General features: G+C 40.8%; 1 protein-coding gene across 3 annotated transcripts in view; it reads right to left on the bottom strand.

Moving 5' to 3' along the window:
• LOC115143327 (FYVE, RhoGEF and PH domain-containing protein 5-like) overlaps positions 1-20,095 on the bottom strand; it is a 64,195-nt gene that overhangs the window by 34,292 nt on the left and 9,808 nt on the right. For all 3 annotated transcript variants that reach the window (XM_029683626.2, XM_029683627.2, XM_029683628.2), the window contains exons 3-5: positions 12,095-12,212; positions 11,165-11,223; positions 9,154-9,184 (exon numbers count right to left, since the gene is read on the bottom strand). In XM_029683626.2, the coding sequence (XP_029539486.1) occupies positions 9,154-9,184; positions 11,165-11,223; positions 12,095-12,212 (208 nt within the window). The remainder of the gene's footprint in view (positions 1-9,153; positions 9,185-11,164; positions 11,224-12,094; positions 12,213-20,095) is intronic.

Raw genomic sequence — 20,095 nt, 5'->3', positions numbered from 1 at the left:
TTAACATTCTTCCCGTCCCCTAATCCAGTATCAACTTAGTCTGTGTCCCTCTGTGATCTCTGCCTGTCCAACCACTCAGGAAAAGGTGTGTTGGACCTGAGTTACATACCAGCTGTTGGGTTACATAATGACTTTGGTTGCTGATACATTGTTGACACAACCCTACCATTTATCAACATACTGACATTACTTATATGTTCATAACCATGGTAAGCCTTTAAAACGTGGTTGTGTCAGTGTGACCACAGAGGCTAAAACTCATGAGAAGGGTCATTTATCTACTCCAACAATTGGGGAAAACATGAAAGCTCACTAATCGATTGTAGGTGTCAAAATGCTTAACCAATATCAATCGTCCCTCCTGGTATGGTTGTCTGGTAGCGAACACCATCTATAATACAAAGCCATAATGTGTCTACAAGGACAAGCGTCTGGACCTCATCAATTTCAGTTTTAGAACACTGCAGACATAAAACAAGTATGACACTTTACTTTAGCACCTCCCGTTCATCATCTACTATCGATCCCATCTGAGTTAGCATTCATCACTGCTGCTGTGAAGCAGACCTGCTACTTTATGTCCTGGCCGCCCGCTCCCCAGGGACGGACACTGTTGTCCTGCACACAGCTCACTAAGTCCCTACACAGGTCAGCAGCTTTACCCTCTACTTCTCTAATCTCCTTTCGGCCCCAGTGTATTGAATGAAGCCGTACCAGGTTAAATGACAGCGTTAGACAGTGGGTTAAACAGCCAGTCAAGCTAGGTCAAACCTGATAGACACATTTTATAAAGACATCAAAAGTCAGGTCTGAGTAACATACTGTATATTCAACCTGTCATTGGGAAAGCCCTGGAGAAGAACACTCAGAAGCAGATCTTCACTTTCCATTTGGGGACAGTGTCTGGAAATTCTTTGTATTTGTGTTATTCCTTATCAAACAATGGAACAATTGTTTGATACATCTTTTTGTGTGTGTGTGTGTGTGTGTGTGTGTGGTTGGATGTCATGCCTGATAGGTGGGTATGAGCAGTGCTGCCTATAGCGTTTTGGAGGCCCTAAGCGAGATTTCAAAGGTAATATCCTGTAATTTTATATGTTTTGCCATGAGGTAGAGAGAAAACATTGACATTTTAAAGCACATTTCCTGAAATGGACACATTTTGCCATGATTTATGCCATGCTCATATGATATCCAGACCGGGCACCAGGATAAAGTGACTAAAAGCTGGCAGTTGAAATTGGTGAGGGAGGGGAGTTCTTGCATTGGAATTATATTGAATTCTGCTTATATCACGCTAAACATAAACATAAAGTTAAAACGCTGAGACTCTAAGATCATAGAGTTATTTTGAAGTAACAGGTAGACTACAGATTTCACACCAATCTCTGATGCGTGGTATTAGCTTAAATGGACAGAGCCCTACACAGTAACGCAAGGCCGTTTTGGTAATGAATATAGGCTACAAGATAAATAGGGTAATTCACCTATTACAAACAGCCTATGTGAATACAGCTGTACAGACAGCTGTCTTACCAAAATAATGTAAACTAAATGCTAAACGTAGCAGCCTAGATATTCATACATACTGAATAGCAGTTCGGCTTAGAATACGGACACAACTGTGAATGCGAATGAATGGAACAGAACAAAACAGCGGTACCAAGTAGTAAGCCTGGTAAACAAAATAGATCGATGAAGACATGACACAATGTATATTCAGGCTCGTTACATTAACAGTAAACAAATGCAGTAAACAAAAGGCGAATGGAGATCCAAATAACCAAAACAGTTTACAGTGATGTAGTCATGCTCAGGTGTCTTGACAAATCAATAGGCCTATAGCACCGTTTCAGACATGAAACATCATGCTGCTCATGAGTTCAGCAACACGTTGTGATGCACAATACACTTCTGTGAATCAAACTCGAACACGTTTCCAATACATACGGTTCCATTTACAACCACGAAGTCCAATAGGCTACCAAGAAAAAAATGATCTAATGTATCCATTTCTATGATGAAACACACTGTACCAATATCCAGCTATACCCAGGGGCGTGATTTGGGTTCTTTCATTGGAATTATTGTCACGACTTCGGCCGAAGTGGGTTCCTCTCCTGGTTTGGGCGGCGCTCAGCAGTCGGCGTCGCCGGTCTACTAGCCATCGCTAGCCATACTAGCCATCCACTTTTCATTTTCCATTTGTTTTGTCTTTGTTTCTACACACCTGTTTTTCAGGAGTTTGCGTTGGACTTTCGGACCCTGGCCGCCAGCGCGGGATGGAACGACAGGGCCCTGATCGATCACTACAGTTGTAGTTTGCGTGAGGACGTCTGTAGGGAGTTGGCTTGCAGGGACACCACACTCACCTTTGACCAGCTAGTGGACATGTCCATCCAGTTGGATGGCTACCCACAGATGTCCAGATCGGGGTCTGTTGGTTCCATCCCACAGCACCACCGCTGCAACGCCCATGAAGCTGGGAGGTGCTGCACTTAGGGCGACCGGAGGAGGGGCCGTTCCATGCACCATCTGTGGCCGCAGAGGGCACACTGCCGGTCGGTGCTGGGGAGGTTCCTCTGGGAGTCGAGGCAGCAGGCAGGGCACTCTCGTGTCACCCCAGGTGAGCCGACACCAGGCTCACCCAGAGCCCCCTGTTGCTCACATGTTTTTGTTTAATAATTTTCCTGATTTTTGCCCGCATTCCCAGCATAAGGCACTCGTAGATTCAGGCGCAGCTGAGAATTTTATTGACAGATCCTTTGCCCATAGTTTAGGGATCCCCATTGTTCCTGTGGACATGCCATTCCCTGTGCACACCCTAGATAGTCGACCATTAGGGTCAGGGCTAATTAGAGAGGTCACCGCTCCACTGGGCATGGTAACGCAGGAGGGTCACAAGGAGAATCTCTCCTTATTGATTATCCTGCGTTTCCCGTGGTGCTGGGCCTACCCTGTTTGACCTGTCATTTCGTGGCAACAGAGGGCTCTCAAGGGGTGGTCACGAAAGTGCTCAGGGAGGTGTTTAGGAGTTTCCGTCGGTGCTACTACGGTGCGCATCCCCTCTGAATATGCCGATTTGGCTCTTGCCTTCTGTAAAAAGAAGGCGACTCAATTACCACCCCATCGACGGGGGGATTGTGCGATAAATCTCCTGGTAGACGCAGCACTTCCCAGGAGTCATGTGTATCCCCTGTCGTAAGAGAAGACGGAGGCTATGGAAACATACAGTATGTTTCCGAATCTCTGGGGCCGGGTACTTTCGCAGGGTGGGGTACATTCGGCCCTCCACTTCACCTGCCTCCTCGAGTTTCTTTTTTGTGAAGAAGAAAGATAGAGGTCTACGCCCGTGCATTGACTATTGAGGTCTCAATCAAATCACTGTGAGGTACAGTTACCAGCTACCTCTTATCGCGACGGCGATTGAGTCAATGCATGGGGCGCGCTTCTTCACTAAATGGATATCAGGAGCGCGTACAACCTGGTGCGTATCCGGGACGGAGACGAGGGGAAGACGGTGTTTAGTACCATATCAGGCCATTATGAGTACCTCGTCATGCCGTACGGGTTGATGTTTGTGTTTGGGCAAGTGTATTGTTTTACTTAGCACCATTCATTATTCTGATTAAAGTTACATTGCTCCCAATTCTCTATTCTCCTGTGCCTGACTGCATACACCAGCTACACCCACCATTCTGACAAATATATTGAATTCTGTTTATATCACGCTATACCACAATACACACAAACTTTTAAATTCTTTTAAATTCTTTTGACCAAGAAGTGATAGTTTGACGCGAAATTTCCACTGCGCTCTATCAGACCCATGGACAGTGCCCTACAAAACTAAAGCAAGATTTTGATTAAAAAAACAATATGCTAGATTGTTTCTTACCTCTTCCGAAGAGCCACCTTTACGGTAACTAATTACAGTGCCTTCAGAAAGTATTCACACCCCATGACTTTTTCCACATTTTGTTGTGCTACGGCCTGAATTTAAAATGGATTTAATTGAGATTTTGTGTCACTGGTCTACACACAAAGTGAATAAAAAAGAAAAGCTGAAATATCTTCAGTCAATAAGTATTCAAACCCTTTGTTACGGCAGGACTAAATAAGTTCAGGAGTAAAAATGTGCTTAACAAGTCATATAATAAGTTGCATGGACTCATTCTGTGTGCAATAATAGTGTTTAACATGATTTTTGAATAACTACCTCATCTCTGTACCCCACACATACAATTATCAGTAAGGTTCCTCAATTGAGCAGTGAATTTCAAACACAGATTCAACCACAAAGACCAGGGATGTTTTCCAATGCCTCGCAAAGAAGGGCATCTATGCAGACATTGAATATCCCTTTGAGCATAGTAAAGTTATGAATTACAATTTGTATGGTGTATCAATACACCCAGTCACTACAAAGATACGGGTGTCCTTTCTAACTCAATTGATGGAGAGGAAGGAAACCGCTCACTGATTTTACCATGAGGCCAATGGTGACTTTAAAACAGTTACAGAGTTTAATGACTGTGACAGGAGAAAACTGAGGATGGATCAACAACATTGTAGTTACTCCACAATATTAACATAAATGACACGAAACGAATGAAGCCTGTACTGAATAGAAAATATTCCAAAACATGCAGCCTGTTTGCAATAAGGAACTAAAGTGAACTAAGAAATTAACTTTATGTGGCCTAGTTACAGTTTTGACTTAAATTGGATTGAAAATCTATGGCAAGACTTGAAAATTGCTGTCTAGCAATGATCAACAACCAACTTGACAGAGCTTGAAGAATTTTCAAAACAATAATGTGCAAATATTGTACAATCCAGGTGTGCAAAGCTCTTAGAGACTCACCCAGAAATACTCACAGCTGTAATCGCTGCCATAGGTAATGTATTGACTCAGGGGTGTGGATACTTACGTAAATGAGATATTTCTGTATTTATGTTTCAATAAATGTGCAAACAAGTTTCACGTTGTCATTGTGGGGTATTGTGTGTAGATGGGTGAAACAAATTATAATGAATACATTTTGAATTCAGGCTGTAACACAAGTCAAGGGGTATGAATACTTCTGAAGGCACTGTACAAAAACACTATTCCTTGTGTTCCAATGTGTCGCATATGCAAAACTTTAAAGCCTATTGTTTCTTTGGTTTTTACTTTCCTAAAACAATAATTGTTCACCTCACGATTCAGCTGTTGAAGATTTGAGCACTAAATGCATCAGGGCATTGCTTACAAGGCCTATTGGATTAGGCGTCCACTGTATTAACATTTAAAAAGGAGGAGGAAGCTAATACGTTTATTTGAATATTTTTTATAAAGATAAGCATTATATTTTTAGATTATAGGAGTAACTGATAGGCCAAAAACATTCTTCCACACCTCAAGTTAAACTGTCGGAAATCAGTTGGAGCACCTGTGCGCCCTGCCTTCATACCATAGGCTTGCAGTATAATCGGCTAGTAGCCACACCACAACAAACCTTCATAGTTTCCCAACTTTATTAGGGTAATATCATAAGTAAGTCAAGCCATTATTTATGGGGAAAATACAAGCAGGATATTATATTGCAGCAAACACAACGTTTGGCCAAAGAAAATGGTCCAACAGAATGAAACAAAACACTTGTGAAATGGTTTGAACCTTCACAAAAGTTTTGAACACGCTATATTGCATCAATTACCAAGAAAAGCACCTAACGTACCCAACAAATGACAGCAATATGCTAAAGATATTTATTTTACAACAGGCTGTCACGCCCTGACCATAGAGAGCCCTTGTTTCTCTATGGTGTAGTAGGTCAGGGCGTGACTAGGGGGTGTTCTAGTTCAATATTTATATATTGGTGTTTTGTATGGTTCCCATAAATAATAAAGAAGGAAAATATATTTAATTAGTTTACTCCAATTAGGGGAGGGGTGGCAGGGTTAAGGGAAATAATAAAGAAGGAAAACACATTTAAAATATATATATATATATATTAATACTGTATATATATTTACAAAAAATATATGGGGGATTGGAAATGATGCAGACAATTACACTGATAGTGTCACGAATATTACCGAAGGTGACTCCCCTTCTTGTTCGGTTGGCGCTCGGCGGTCGTCGTCGCCGGTCTACTAGCTATCGCTGATCCGTTGTTCTGTGTTCGTTTAGTTCTGTCTAATTGGTATCACCTGTTTCTTGTTTGGTTGTTAGGATAGGGTTATATATAGTCTGTTCAGCCCGCTTCTGTTTCGTGCGGGCTTGTTCTCCTGTTTCTTTGTTTGAGTGTATTTTGTTTGCATTTGGGTTTCACGCTGTCCGTTTATATTTCTGTTCATTTGTGTTTCCACTTTTGTACATGTTATGTTTCCAGGACATTAAAGCGTGTTGTTTTTCCCACATCCTTTGCTCTCTGCGCCTGACTCCACACCTCTTCACTCATTTACACGTCACAGATAGAAGCCACAATCTATTATCCCCCAAAAATATAATCATTAAAAAAAAAGATCTCTGGGTTAATTATCTAAAGTTAGTTACATTTTGTAATGGGATAGATTGGCTAAATTTCTTTAAACTGACAATTCTTTGAACTGTCTTGTGCAAGTTTTAAGTGTACACAATACCTGTTAGCTAAGATGTTTGCTAGACATGACGTACAGGAGATTGCAGGGATTTGTAGTCTTGTATGTCTACTTTGATGCTAATTAGCATTTCAAAATCTGCGAGTAAATTCATCTGAATATATTGATAAAAGTCACCTTGTCCGAGAGATTTAAATGGTTATTAAAAATGTCATGCCAGGGTAGGTGTACACAAAACACAGCCCTCATTTGAAGTGTTTCTAAAATTCCCCGTGGGAAAAATGATAGGTACCATTTCCCTGTTTGACCACTAGGTTTTGGGGGTATTATGACACCTCCATTGTGGGGCCCTAATAGCATACTCTCTAACTTTCTTTTTACTTCAATGAAAAAGGCCTCCATCTTAGAAATCAACAGTAGCCTAGGCCAAGGCTCCTCTCTCACTTTCTCTCTCTCCTCTGCAGCAGGGCAGCCCCCAACAATTTGGCCGGCAACAATTTTATTTATCAGCTTTTCATTTATTTTATCGGCCAAAAGCCGGCAATTAGAGGCTAACAGAAACCCTGCGCCCCAGTGGCATTCCATAGCCCCCCTACACACATCACAGAGAGTTATGTCCATTGTGCTGATACAGCGCAGATACAGATTTTATACCAACCTGTCACTCACGCATTTTTCAGATAAGAAAAATAGAATTTGCGCCGAATAAGAAAAGAAAATATGGATAAGAATTACAGTGCCTTCAGAAAGTATTCATAAGTATGGATAAGTATGGATAAGTATGAATAAGAAATAAAAGTAACGAGTAATTAAAGAGCAGCAGTAAAATAACAATTAAACAAGCTGAGTAATAATGCTATTTTTACATTGGAACATAAAATTAAAACGTTTTGGGCACACATTTCAACTGAGGGGACTAAGCCCCCTTTTGCCCCCTTGAGGAGCCGGGTACAATGATATCTATGTGAGAGTGACTAACAAAATCAATGGCAGCCCTGTGGAGGTCAGGGCCCCCGGGCACATGCCCTGTGTGCTTAGTGGGTAATTTGGTGATAATTAGGCCTACAAGGTTTAGAGAGCTGGCTAGATTACTACCTTATTTAGCAATCAAAATCTGAAATTAGATCATTGAGCGACTGTCGGTGACTGACATAAAAAGAGGAGACCTGCCAATGTACTACCAAATTTCAAAATTACACTTTGTGTATACTGCTTTTCTAACTCAACAGTAAATTGAGTTTATTTGGTCAGGGGCCCCCTAGCTGCCACAGGACCCCACACGCAGTGCATAGTCTGCCTACAGGAAGAGGCGGCTCTGGGTATGAGGGACAAGTAGCTTAAATAATAACATTATTGTGAAGGTAAAAACCCAAGGTTAAACTACCTGCGTTCAGTATTAAAAAACATGGGAAGTGTGCAGGATTAAGAATAAATGGGAAAAAACCATAACGACAATAAGAATGCTCATGATCTTTACATGAAAGACTCATAACGAAGAAACAAAAAAATCCCATAAATATCATTATGTCTACACTATAGTATCTAATAAACCAAGTATAATAATGATATAGAGTACGATCATTAGAGTGGAGAGTAAATGTATCACTCAGCTTGTTGAATTGGATCAAATTGCATAGACTACAGCTTTCAAATGAAACAATCATAAATCATGGGTCTATACCTAACTAACTAATTCAGGTTGTGCCTTTGCTCAAGGGTATCCAGTATGAATGATGAGGTTCCCTGGATTCAACCTGTCAGGTTCCAACTATCCAAGTAACCACACACCAGCTCTACATACAACATTCTTCTGAGAACAAAATGGGATCAGATTAATTATTCAGAGTACCACATTCAATCTATCCTAAATGTGAAGGTTGAGCTTCAGTGCCTTACTGGGATATGTCCATCTTTCAGCCAACCCTGATGGGATCTGGACTGGACACTTACTCTGACATGCAGAACAGAATAATGGAGAGGAATGACACTTCTGTGTTTGATGCATCACTGACCTCTGGGAATCAACAGTTCAACCCTTTGTTTTCCTCACTGCACTGCCCTCATTCAAAATGTCTACTTCTGCTGTATTTCCTGCCCAGGACAACTTGTACAAAGAACCAATCCCCTTGCCATCTTGTACCAACATTTTTATTGAAGAGGTGAAGTTACAATAGGCATAACTGAATAAAAGGTTGACCTATTCCTGACCTTTGTCAGGTACCCTGGTGTCAACGAATTTGGTTGTGCCTGAGCGCTTGTGCAAGGACATCCAAAACAAAGCCTGGTGCGTACGTTTCTGCGTCATCCTCTGGCTGACTACCCCTGGGCTGACCAGCCTAAGTTGTCAAGGCAAGGAAGTCAACCTAGCTGGAACAACACTGATAAACCTGAGCACAGTGCAGGCTGACAGCTGGAGAGAACCACCACAAACCAAGGAGCAGACACACAGGAAGTGATGTTATCAATGGCTTTTGGGACCTTTAATTGTAGTGTTCGGGGGGCTTTTTCCAGAATACATTCTAGTCTGTTCACTGACAGTGATGTTGATCAGTTTGTTTATCTTACCTCTTGAAGGACCTTGAGGGCATTTACATGTCTGAAAAACAACAAGAGAGAGTTAGTGATATTGTATTGTCAGCTTGAATGGGAATCCATTCACACATCCATTCAGATATAGTAGGAGATTATAACAAGATATAAAAGAACAAGGTGCAAAGTCTTTCCCATGATTTACATATACTGAACAAAATTATAAATGCAACATGTAAAGTGTTGGTCCCGTGTTTCATGAGCTGAAATAGAAGATCTCAGAAATGTCTCTCAAATGTTGTGCACAAATTTGTTTACATCCCTGTTAGTGAGCATTTCTCCTTTGCCAAGATAATCCATCCACCTGATTTCCTTCTATGAACTTTAACTCAGTAACATCTTGAAATTGTTGCATGTTGTATTTATATTTTTGTTCAGTATAGTAAAACAATTAATTTTATTACATTTCAAGTATCAATGCGCATCCACTGTCCCACTGCCCAGCCAGGCATGCATAAACTTAATATAAACTTAGAAACATCTAGACATGAATTGGTTTGGTGCGGTAGGGGTTATATAAGCCTTGCTGTGTGCCTATCTGATCTGTGCAACATGAAGCATTATTATATATATTTTTGCAATCTCCACTGTGGCACGCATATGAACTTCACTAGACTGACAGCTTCTCTGATCCAGGCGAATTCACTTATCAGGATCATTATAATGGATATATCCAAAGAATTGGTAATAAAAACAAAGGTAAAACAAATGAATATGCACATAGTTTGCTGTCACTTCAGCTGATTGATGTGATTGTGTGTTAGCTTTAGTTGGCTAGTTAGCCTAGCTATCCTCCATAGCTATCTTATTTTTAATTTTTAATTTAACCTTTATTTAACCAGGTAGGCTAGTTGAGAACAAGTTGTCATTTACAACTGCGACCTGGCCAAGATAAAGCAAAGCAGTTCGACACAGACAACAACACAGAGTTACACATGGAATAAACAAACATACAGTCACTAATAAAGTAGAATTGACTCGGCAGTAGAATTGACTTGGCAATTGCCTATTTATAAATTATTTATTAAATAATTATTTGAAGAAGTCCTTGTTGCCTATTTATATTTATTAAATCATTATTTTCTGAAGTTCTTGTTTCCTATTTATATTTATTAAACAATTATTGATTGAATTACTTGTCTCTCGTCATCATTGACCCTCTGGTAGCTAGCTACATGCCAATGGCTTGTTTAGCATAACAAAGTGGAATGAATAGAATGAAAGACTGGGTCAAAACCAATGATGTAAATAAACCCTGGATCCTGGGTGCTAAGTACTGGCAAGTGAGAGTCTTTGAAGCCCCCAGTCAGCCATATTGGCACTACCCAGTAGAAGCAGTCCTCCATAGGAATTCATGGATTCAATTCATCTTTAAAGGACAAAATGACATGTGTTTAAGTATTTTGTTGTTGTAGTGGGGACAGTAACACTAGAACTTTTAAAAGTCTGCATTAAGGTGTCTGTAATATAATAAACATGGCAAAAACATTCATAAATGCATTTCTATAGTTTCCTAAATATGTTTTAGAATGGTGGGGTAGTGCCAAGATAGATCATTGGTCAAAACATGATAATAGAATAAACGACCAGCCTGTTTGGTTAGCAACTTAACAATAGGCTTTTGCCTGGGCTATATCGTCTGTTGGAAGGAAGAAATAAAACACATTTACTATATGTTGGCAACCATTTTATAAAATAAATAAGGCCCTCCTAAGGGCCGTTACCCGGCTCTCGGCTTCCCTTTGGGCCTAAGAACAGTCCTTAGTCGGGAGTTATCACACAATAATCCCCGGGTTCTCATGCTTTATGGTTTAAATATAATTTTCCGTCAATTTGGGTTGCGGTGGATGCTGCTCAATGAATTTGTGAAAACAGTGATGAAGAGGACAGAGAGGGAAGAGAGGAGAGAAAGAGAGAGAACAAGAGAGGTGGTGAATGGCCTGACTAAAGCAGGGAGGATTTTGAATCCATTAAAAGAGTCACTCACAGTCTCTCAGAATCCACCAGCTCTTTGGCGACGTAGAAGGCTCTGGATCGCCCATCAATCTGCGTGACAGAAGGGAAAGTAGCATGAGATGAATGAACAGAGCTGATGTTACAAGGCTCTATGTGTGCACTTATTCCTGTGAAACATAAATAGCAACAGCTACGTGGGGAACAGGAGATTGAGGAAAAGCAAATTCAGATTGTTTTAGATTTTCTGCTGTCAAAATAAGACTGATTATTTCATTAGTGTGAAGCATAGACGAGAAAGCTTTTTCAAATACACAGGTTTAAATTCAGATGCATTATGTATGAGAGGCTGATTGGCTGTGTTCGTGGCGACAACGATGCTCCCCATTGATTTAGTGGGTAATCACTAGCCTCTTTAACCTCTAGGACCTAAAATAAACATGAACACATTTTAGGGAATTATGGCCATTAGTCTTACTCTTCTAGTTTTTTACTAAACCAGAACAGCGTACAAATATAACAGGACTAGTATGTTGATCTTCACTTCCTTAGAATGTGACCAAACCCCACTTTTATCCAGAGAACTGTTCCTGGGACTGGCTCAACTATTTCTCTCCTTTTGATGAAAAATAAAACAAGGAAGTGTGAGTCACGTGGCCAGAGCCAGGCTGATATTATTGTGGCAGAGGGATGGGGTGGGGTCCATCTCTGGGCTGCTATAAAATGGCTGATTGAATAGAAAGAAGGAGGAACCTGGAGTTTGTACAGAAAGTGAGTCACATCATTGAATATGGTAGCCAAGTTAAATATTATTTTGTGGATAATACAAGTAAAGGTCATCCATCTTAGAAAAATTAGCTCATAACCGTTTTATTCCCAAATCTTTGAAGATCTGTGAAACCTGTGACTTAATACATGTTCATAAAATGACATAGTCTATTGTCTTTCCTGCTAGATGTCTCACCTGTTTGTCGTAGCCATGCTCCACTCCTCCCTCCTCCTCCTCTGAGGTACGTCCATGGTCCTCCTCAGCTGAGAGCCCTGCTGGAGTATGGTTCACTGGGAAAGGCTCAGTGTAGGCACTGCAACATCAGGGAGAGAAGAGGGACATAACGTTTTACTATAGAGGCTGCAAGAGTGCAAAGAAGACAGTCAAATGTGCTCTTCATTTTTCAATGCAACGCTCCTCCTGCCCTTGCATGTAATAGCCACTCAGCTGTGTGAGTTTGCGTTTGAGTGTGTGTGTGTGTGTCTATGTCCTACAGTAGTACTATGGATGACGGGAGACAGATTGCAGGGGCATTAATAGCATGAGAAGAAGTGTCTGCTTTGGGATCCTGCTGTGAACAGGTTCATCACAGAGAGACAGACCAGAGGAACACACACACACACATGCGCGTACGCACGCACACACACGCGTACGCACGCACACACACACACACAGTTTGACATGAACAAATATAGGCGCACACATATTGTCCTGTACCAAGATTTACAAGGAAACACACACACATACATTGCGGTAGAGGGTATAACGAGCATGTTATATTGATAACTATAAGAGATCACCCCATAAAGACAGAGGCTATTACAAGCCTGTACTGCATGTCTAACCTCTCAGCTTCTGAGTACCAAATGTTAAAATAGTTCCTAGCTGGACTTCATATTCACTGAGACACAGTCATCCTTCATTTGGGCCACACTACAATGTAGGCTCACACACGGGTGCTATTGACTGGGTTGGAAGAGGTCTCTAGAAGACATTACTCATCTGTGACCTCCCTCTATCCCCCTGTGGGGCCAAGTCACAGTGATGGTGAGTAGACCAGAGGGGAGGGTCTATGAACCTTTGAATCTTATGAGCTCATAGTTACTGTATTTAAAATAGAGGGAGTCCCTTATACATTTTCTTGTGACCACTGCTTCAGTTTTTGCACTCTGTCATACCAGTGTTAAATCACCATCCTCAGCTTCTCCAACAATAGAATCTCTCTTTGAATAGTAGACCTACTCTCCCACCCAGTGTCTGGACTAAAGAGTCATTTCCTGCACAACCTATATTTTATGAAGCACAAATTATTTATTTTCATGATCTATTTTCACATTTAAAATTCAAATATGTTTCCCTGATTCCATATGACATGTGTCTACTGTGGTGCATATTGTGCCCAAGACACACTAGGCACATCTCTCCATAGTGCGCTCTCCTGCCAAATGAGAGTGTTTTGTTTTTGCATTCAACATGTTAGATGTTGTTGAGCCAAGTTAAACTACATACACATGAACATTTGCAAGACTCTATCTATCAAGTGTATTTTCTTTTCTGATAGTTCTTGGAGCGTCTCGTCTGTTTCTAATGTCCTGTTCCTGTATAATGTTCTAGGCTAAAGTACGTGAACTACCTGGATTTCACTACTATGCATCGACTGTGAATTGTGTATAAAATGGTGTTTCCTTTGTGAACGGATTCTGATTAAGATCATTGTCTGCTTACTTTTATACACTGACTATACCAAAGATTAGGGACACATTCCTCATTTTCATTTGCACCCCGGCCTTTTGCCCTCAGAACAGCCTCAATTCATTGGGGCATGGACTCTACAAGGTGTTGAAAGCGTTCCACAGGGATGCTGGCCCATGTTGACTCCAATGCTTCCCACAGTTGTGTCAAGTTGGCTGGATGTCCTTTGGGTGGTGTACCATTCTTGATACACACAGGAAACTGTTGAGTGTGAAAACCCAGCAGCATTGCAGTTCTTGACACAAACTGGTGCGCCTGACACCTACTACCATCCTTCGTTCAAAAGCACAAAAATCTTATGTCTTGCCCATTCACCCTCTGAATGGCACACATATACAATCCATGTCTCAATAAATGTGCATGTATAGTTTTAATTATTTGTAAATATTGCCAATTGGATCTGTGCACCACCATCTTCTACTGTAAGTAAAAGCACAACTTCTGCACAGCAACCTGCCTGCCTCCAGCAGCACTTCTTCCCATATACGACTGTTCAAGACAAGGCCCTATTTTACCAACACCAGAGATCATTACAATCCTCAGATTCTCCAATAATATCTCACTCTTTGAATAGTACTGTACTCTCTCTCCCAGAGTCTAGGCACACAGGACATAATTGTACTCATAAAGCAATCAAGTACTATAGAGCTACATTAATGACAATATACATAAACCATTACAGAACAGTTAGATTGAAATATTTGCCTTTTACTGCCTACTAAGGGTAATTTCAAGAGTTAACTCCAGCTCAACCACTGCTTTAATAGGAAGCCTAATGTTTTCTTATTAGATATCTATTCCACATTTAAAAATCTATGTTTCCGGGGTTCCATATGCAACACATGTCCTCATTACACTGTATATAATTTTGCCATCAGGAAAACTGGTAATACAAACAATACTTTAAAGACTTTAAAATGCTCATTACACAGCAATATAATTATGCTGGCAATATCTTTGACTTTGCAACCAGTGTCTTCCTTAATGTGACGACCCTCCCACTCTGTCTGCCGTATTCTCTCTGTTATTTCCTTATTAGGATGCTGGTGGGCGGAGTTGGGAGGGTCGTCAGCTACATGGGAAACACCTGGGCCCGGTGTCTCCCAGGATAAATACACCACTTCCCCATTCATGGAGGAGACTCTCTCCATGCAGACACCCTTTGTAGATTGTGTTGTGGTTCTTGGTGGCCGTTTGTTTGTTTGTTTGCTTTGGCACCTTTCATCACCCTGCATTATCACATTCATGCATGCAAAACACTCACTTACACTACTGATTACTGATTACACACACCATTGTATATTATACTTAGTTGCTTTAGTTAATAAATACATATTTTGCTACTCCTTATCTCCACGTTGTCTCCCTTTGTTACGGGCTTTGAGCCGGTTCGTGACATTAATAACTGGGAGTTAAATCTACTGTGACAAATTCAGAAGAGCATACAGAGATTTTCTATTAAAAGACCTGCGTACATGTCCCCATTTTCCAAGGATTTGATGGGGTATATACAGTTGAAGTCGGAAGGTTTACATACACTTAGGTTGTAGTCATTAAAACTCGTTTTTCAACCATTCCACAAATTTCTTGTTAACAAACTATAGTTTTGGCAAGTTGGTTAGGACATCTACTTTGTGCATGAAACAAGTCATTTTTCCAACAATTGTTTACATACAGATTATTTCACTTATTTCACTGTATCACAATTCTAGTGGGTCAGAAGTTACATACACTAAGTTGACTGTGCCTTGAAACAGCTTGGAACATTCCAGAAAATTATGTCAGGGTTTTAGAAGTTTCTGATAGGCTAATTGACATCATTTGAGTCAATTGGTGGCCTACCTTCAAACTCAGTACCTCTTTGCTTGACATGGCAAAATCAAAAGAAATAAAAGAAATCAGCCAAGACCTCAGAACATTATGAAAAATGATTTTAGACCTCCACAAGTCTGGTTCATCCTTGGGAGCCGTTTCCAAACGCCTGAAGGTACCACATTCATCTGTACAAACAATAGTACGCAAGTATAAACACCATGGGACCACACAGTCGTCATACCGCTCAGGAAGCAGACTCATTCTATCTCTTAGAGATGAATGTACTTTGGTGCGAAAAGCGCAAATCAATCCCAGAACAACAGCAAAGGACCTTGTGAAGATGCTGGAAGAAACAGGTACAAAAGTATCTATATCCACAGTAAAACGAGTCCTATATCAACATAACCTGAAAGGACACTCAGCAAGGAAGAAGCCACTGCCCAAAAACCGCCATAAAAAAGCCAGACTACGGTTTGCAACTGCACATGGGGACAAAGATCGTACTTTTTGGAGAAATGTCCTCTGGTCTGATGAAACAAAAATAGAACTGTTTGGCCATAACGACCATCATTATATTTGGAGGAAAAAAGGGGGATGCTTGCAAGCCGAAGAACACCATCCCAACCGTGAAGCACAGGGTTGGCAGCATCATGTTGTGGGGGTGCTTTGCTGCAGGAGGGACTTCACAAAATAGATGGCATCATGAGGGATGAAAATGATGTGGATATATTGAAGCAACATCTCAATACATCAGTCAGGAAGTTAAAGCTTGGTTGAAAATCGGTCTTCCAAATGGACAATGACCCTAAGCATACTTATATTGGTTGAAAGCTTACATTCTTGTTCATCTAACTGCACTGTCCGATTTACAGTAGCTATTACAGCTAAAGCATGCCATGCAATTGTTTGAGGACAGCGCCCCACATCAAAATATTGTTCCATAGGTTTCATAAATTCATAAATAGTGATTAAATATTCACTTACTTTTTGAAAATCTTCCTCTGATTTGTCATCCAAAGGGTCCCAGGTATAACATGTAGTGTCGTTTTGTTTGATAAAATCCTTCTTTATATCCCAAAAAGTCTGTTTATTTGGCACCATCGATTTGAGTAATCCACTCGTTCAACATGCAAAGAAAGGAATCCGAAAATCTACTACTAAACTTTGTTTCAACAAGTCAAAATACATTTCTATTTACTCCTCAGATACCCTAAAATATTTCTTATGGATAGAAGTATGTTCAATAGGAAACCGATTTTAGCAGGTGCGTCTTGTCTTCATCGCGCGCCCAAACACGAATTTCCAAAGACTGTGTCCATGTACTAAAACTCTATTTGTTTTGGAAGTTACAAGCCTGAAACCTTGAACATAGACTGCTGACACGCTGTGGAAGCCATGGGAATTGCATCCTGGGAGCTAGAATTCAGTATGCTCCTATACTTTCCATTGTAAGAGCTTGGTCTCTATTTCTGGTTGGTTTTTATTTGGATTTTCTCCTACCATATCTATTGTGTTATAATCTCTCCTACATTATTTTAGCATTTCTACAAACATTAAAGTGTTTTCTGTCCAATGGTACCAATTATATGCATATCCTGGGCTTCAGGGCCTGAGCAACAGGCAGTTTACTTTGGGCGTGTCAGTCAGGCAGATATTTAGAAAAAATGTGTCTAGCCCTAAGAAGTTTTAAGGACAACGAAGTCAAGGTATTGGAGTGGCCATCACAAAGCCCTGACCTCAATCCTACAGAAAATTTGTGGGTAGAACTGAAAAAGAGTGTGCGAGCAAGGAGGCCTACAAACCTGACTCAGTTACACCAGGAGGAATGGGACAAAATGCACCCAACTTGTGGGAAGCTTGTGGAAGTCTACTTGAAACATTTGACCCAAGTTAAACAATTTAAAGGCAATGCTACCAAATACTAATTGAGTGTATGTAAACTTCTGACCCACTGGGAATGTGATGAAAGAAATAAAAGCTGAAATAAGTAATTCTCTCTACTATTATTCTGACATTTCACGTTCTTAAAATAAAGTGGTGATCCTAACTGACCCAAGACAGGGAATTTTTACTAAGATTAAATGTCAGGAATTGTGAAAACCTGAGTTTAAATGTATTTGGCTCAGGTGTATGTAAACTTCCGACTTCAACTGTAATATTTATTTCAATTGGGCTAAACATTGAGCATTTAAATATGTATTCTGTGCATTCACATGTCAGGTGCTATTCTGTCCTTGTAATTGTGCTTTTAAAGAAAACAGGAAAAGTGTAAATAGGGTCATTAGTTGACTCAACAAGGGAAATGTAAACGCAGATGGGGATTTAAAAACACAAGAACAGTTTTAAATTGTTTTGTTCTGCTTATGTTGATCATTCTGTTTGACTTATGATTGTTGCCCTGCTAGATGTCTGACAGTGTTGTATGACTGTGACTGCCATGATAGAACATCCACACAAACAACAGAGGAGCATCTGAGAGGCTATTTGTCTTTTGAGTGGGGCCTGTGTCATGTCATACTGTGAGCACCCTGTTTAAAATGGTCAAGACTGGGTCCCACTTGCTCTTTACATTAGGGTAAATCAGAGGTGGCATCACAGGTCCCAGAGTGGTGTGGCAACAGAAACAATTCTGGGGCCCGTAGTTTTTGCTGATCTGGTAACCTAACCAGGTAAAACTCTGGACCTTATACAGTATGACGTCAATTATGTGTTGTAAAACATTTTAATATGGGCTATGATGGGACCAGAGTTTTTCTAATCGGGTCAAATAGTTTAAAGAAAACTCCTGGCCAAACTCCTGGCCTTGGGGAGGATGAAAACTCTGTCAAACTGTAGCAAACTTGTACTTGTTCATATTAATTATATCTTAAAGGACTAGGGGGTTTCCTATATACAGACACAGAGAAAGAAACTGTCACGAATATCACCGAAGGTGGCTCCCCTTCCTGTTCGGGTGGCGCTCGGCGGTCGTCGTCGCCGGCCTACTAGCTGCCACCGATCCCTTTTCCTTTTCATTTGGTTTTGTCTAATTGTTTTCAGCTGTTTCTTGTTGGGGTTTTGGGGTTGGTGTTATTTAAGTTAGTTTAGCCCGCTTGTGTTTGTGCGGGCTTGTTGCTATGTACGTAGAGGTGTATTGTTTCGTATTGGGTTTTCGCTGTCCAGGTTATTATTATTATTATTATTATTATTATTGTGTTTGCGCCTGTGTTTTGGCTTCACCCATTTGCACGTGTTCCTGGTTGTTTTGGACATTAAAGCGTTTTTCCCTTCTGCTCTCTGCGCCTGACTCCACACCCATCACTCTTCAGACGTTACAGAAACATGATTGGACAATACAACTCACAGGGCTAAGCATGCTTTATGCAGGTTTGCATCCCTGCAACTGTAGGCCTAATAAAACATTAAGTCAGTCTATGTCAGCTATTGCGTTTGTTGATTAATTCCAGTTAATAATTTTGGATTGAAAAAGTAGAAGTAAACTAGTCAGCCGAAGTTTGAATATAAACCACATTTTCTCCCATTTACATTTTCTTACAAATAAAAGGGCTATAAATACACAACTTTACCGCTCTGTTAACCCTGGCCAGAGGTACATAGAAGGCTAGACTATGCAGTTGCTGTTGTTAGTAGCCTACAGTTAATCAGACTAAATAATTATCTTGTTTCCATGCAATACAGCATGTCACGTGGCTAATGTTTAGGTGTATAGGCTGCTACATTTATGGAAGAGTTTTTGCTTGTGTCTATCGGTAGTGATGTGTTATCACGCTTGCTAAATAAATACCAGAGGAAAGTGGAGATAACGGCTTGAGCTTTGTGCCTGACCCACGCAACCTGCGATTTACGCAAATCTGAATGGTCAAGACACCTTAAGAGCCTGCCGCCAGAAGTCCCATGTGAAGGACAGAGAAATTGTGCACGAGTTGTCAAATCATGTGGCAAATCGGTCTAAAAAACAAGTGGTGTGGCACTGCTACACACGATTATAAAGTGGTGTGGCACTGCTACACACGATTATAAAGTGGTGTGGCACTGCTACACACGATTATAAAGTGGTGTGGCACTGCTACACACGATTAAAAAGTGGTGTGGCACTGCTACACACGATTAAAAAGTGGTGTGGCACTGCTACACACAATTAAAAAGTGGTGTGGCACTGCTACACACAATTAAAAAGTGGTGTGGCACTGCTACACACGATTAAAAAGTGGTGTGGCACTGCTACACACGATTAAAAAGCAAAGACCAAATGCCGCCTTGCCCTGAGGTAAATCCATTTGATTTGAATCACTTGTTTTGACAGCACCCCTTTTGATTTGAACGACATATTCCATTGTAGAAGTGCTCATAAAGTTACTTTTTGGACCTGAATGCCAAAAGGTTCAAAAGGTGCTGAATGTTGAACCATTTTAGAAAACCCACCATAAGACATCCATGTCATCATCACTGGAAAATACAAACCAGTAACCCCTCCTCTCTTCTACCAGTGAAGACATCAGAACATTCTAGTTCTAGGTCAGACCTTACATTCCTGATAACACCTCGTCTTGTTGTACGCATGCACACACACACGCACGCACGCACGCACGCACGCACGCACACACACACACACACTCACACTCACTCACG

Source organism: Oncorhynchus nerka, linkage group LG15, assembly GCF_034236695.1.
Source record: "Oncorhynchus nerka isolate Pitt River linkage group LG15, Oner_Uvic_2.0, whole genome shotgun sequence".
NCBI classification, from domain to species: Eukaryota; Metazoa; Chordata; class Actinopteri; order Salmoniformes; family Salmonidae; genus Oncorhynchus; species Oncorhynchus nerka.
This window is presented reverse-complemented; position numbering and strand designations above follow the sequence as displayed.